A 2,305-nucleotide genomic window follows, 5' to 3' on the forward strand; every position below is an offset into this window, starting at 1 on the left:
TCTACTGTTTTATACTATATTTAAGAAATTATATTTAAAAATAAATACCAAAATATCTAAAAATATAATGAAAAGATTTATGGATGCTCTTACCCTCTTTCTTAGTGGGTTCTGGCATGACCACAATAAAATGTTATTCTCCAAAGAGTTTTCTCCCCTCCAATACCAGTTGACAGAAACCCCAAGAGCAGTTGAGAGACGGTGCAGGTCAACGTGACAAGCAGCTGTGGAGAAACCCAATGCTTTTATACGGCCCCCGAACATCAATCATGTTGGCGCCTCCCTTCTTCGGCACAAGGATGCTGGAACATGACAGCTATGGGACCTTTCTCACATCTGTTGTCTGTGCTCTGCTTTCTCGCCTGCTGGAAGGAATCCCCCGTTCATCTCATGTGGCAGATGAGAGCACCTCTAACTTTCTAAATTCAGCTGCAGCCTCCTGCTCTTTCTTGTACTTCTGTCCATCTGACAGATGCGTGTGCCTACTGAGCAGTGCAAAAATCTTCTGGGTGACAAACATTAAAATCATAGTATGAGAGTTTAGTCTGTGTTTTTTCTTTTTCTTAGCCTATCTCTTAATTTTCACTAAGATTAGAACGAAAAATCTTTATGCCCACCTTAGCCACTGAATTTCATTAGTTCTTAATTATTGAGATTAAATTTTTTTTGGTCTTTTTGGGACAGGGTCCCCTGTAGCCCCAGCTGTCACCATGTAGACCAGGCTGGCCTTGAACTCACAGAGATCCGCCTGCCTCTGCCTCCTGAGTGCTGGGATTAAAGGGCCCCATGCGCCACCATGCCCAGCAAGATTAAATTTTTTGTATTATCTTTTTATACCAACATTAACTGGTCAAGCTGATTTTCCAAGTTGAATATCTTGTTTCGTGTTCTCTACCAAGAAAAGCCAAGGTTTGTATTAAAGGATACATTGCATTTACGTTTTGTTCAAGATTTTATTTTTAATTATAGGCATGTAAAAGAATGAGGCAAGGAGACATGCTATAACATGGGTGAAGTTTACATTAGTGAAACAAACTAGGTGTAGAGAATAAATAAGAGACTAGATAGAAGATAACAGAGCACAAGCTCAATTCCATTTATATGAATAACCAGGGTAAGCAAACCCATAGGGTATGAGACTTTGTTTGGAATGATGAAAATGGTCTGAATTAGATAATGGTGATGATTGCGTAGCTTTGTGAATATATTTAAGAACTATTGAACTGTACAAGCAAGTGTATATGGACCTTGGGCAAAGGAAGTCATATAGACCAATGTTCTGATTCAAGATGGCAAATGGGATCCCAAGCACATCCGAGAGAGAGAGAGAGAGAGAGAGAGAGAGAGAGAGAGAGAGAGAGCATGTACTCTTTTCAGAGATGAAAAAATTCAAAAAGCCCTAATAAAAACTGATGTGAATTAAATATAAACTTTTTTATTAGTTCTAAAGAAGCAAAGCATCAAAAACTTGGCTCAAGACTCAGTTATCCCTCTCCTTGGTAATCTTTAGTGAAAGATGAGAGATTTACATGATTTGAAGAGAAACCAGAGTACGAAATAATGTTTTGAAAAGATTAGAGTCAATGTATTAAAAGATTAGAGTCAATGTATTTGTATGATAAATGTTTTTCACTGTTTTCATGATCACAGATGCTAATTTATTTACACTGTTAGTGCAGTAGCTTAAAAATATGATCTTTTCATAGAAAGGAGGAACTTTTTTGTAAGGAAGGCTATGTTCATATTTTCTGCTTATTATTTTAAAGGCTACATATTGTGAAATTATATGTAGCAAAACTCAGAAAAGAGTATAATCTGCCGGTGATAATCAGGGAGATTTTCTTTTCATGCAAAGAATTTCATAGCCAGGCCCCAAAAGCACTGATAAAAGCAAAAACACCCTTGTCTGCATATTTTAAATGCCTTTCTGTATAAAAAGTACAGTAAATGTAAAAACAATGTCACAAATTTCTAATTTGAAGACTTGCTCAAACTTATTAAGCATTTGAGAAAGGGTCCCATGCCCCCACCCTCTGAGTTTCTTAGTTTGAGATACAAACTAAGAAAATAAGCTTAACAATGTAGTCCACTCACCATGAGCAGCTAATATATTTGAATTGCACTTTAAACAGTCTCATGCAAGTCAGTGATAAAATTTTCATTTACTCATTAGAAACACTATTCCTTTACAAACTATCTTTATCAGATATTTCTCTGTTGATTGTAGTCTTGCTTATATTTTTCCTCTGGTCTTTTTAACTCTAAAGGCTTTTATCCTTGCATCACAGTAATTCTACTGTTTTAT

At 36.2% G+C, this 2,305-nt stretch overlaps 1 protein-coding gene and 1 non-coding gene across 7 annotated transcripts in view; both read right to left on the reverse strand.

Moving 5' to 3' along the window:
• The window catches only part of Mybpc1 (myosin binding protein C, slow type), a 99,501-nt gene extending 99,156 nt beyond the window's left edge, over nucleotides 1-345 (reverse strand). For 4 of the 6 annotated variants that reach the window (XR_607252.2, XM_008832620.1, XM_008832619.1 and 1 more), the window contains exon 1: nucleotides 94-336. Coding sequence is in view for 5 of the 6 variants with exons in the window: in XM_008832620.1 (XP_008830842.1) it covers nucleotides 94-118 (25 nt within the window). In the remaining variant the exon portion in view is untranslated. Of the gene's footprint in view, nucleotides 1-93 lie in introns of all 6 variants that reach the window. The other 2 variants (XM_008832622.1, XM_008832621.1) reach the window with 1 other exon arrangement.
• A 1,095-nt stretch (nucleotides 346-1,440) lies between these two features.
• Nucleotides 1,441-1,554, reverse strand: LOC115070268. The gene has a single exon (XR_003849453.1). It is a non-coding gene; the product is annotated as a U5 spliceosomal RNA (small nuclear RNA).
• Nucleotides 1,555-2,305: the final 751 nt, after the last annotated feature.

Source organism: Nannospalax galili, unplaced genomic scaffold (assembly GCF_000622305.1).
Source record: "Nannospalax galili isolate Female #2095 unplaced genomic scaffold, S.galili_v1.0 scaffold415, whole genome shotgun sequence".
Lineage (NCBI taxonomy): Eukaryota > Metazoa > Chordata > Mammalia > Rodentia > Spalacidae > Nannospalax > Nannospalax galili.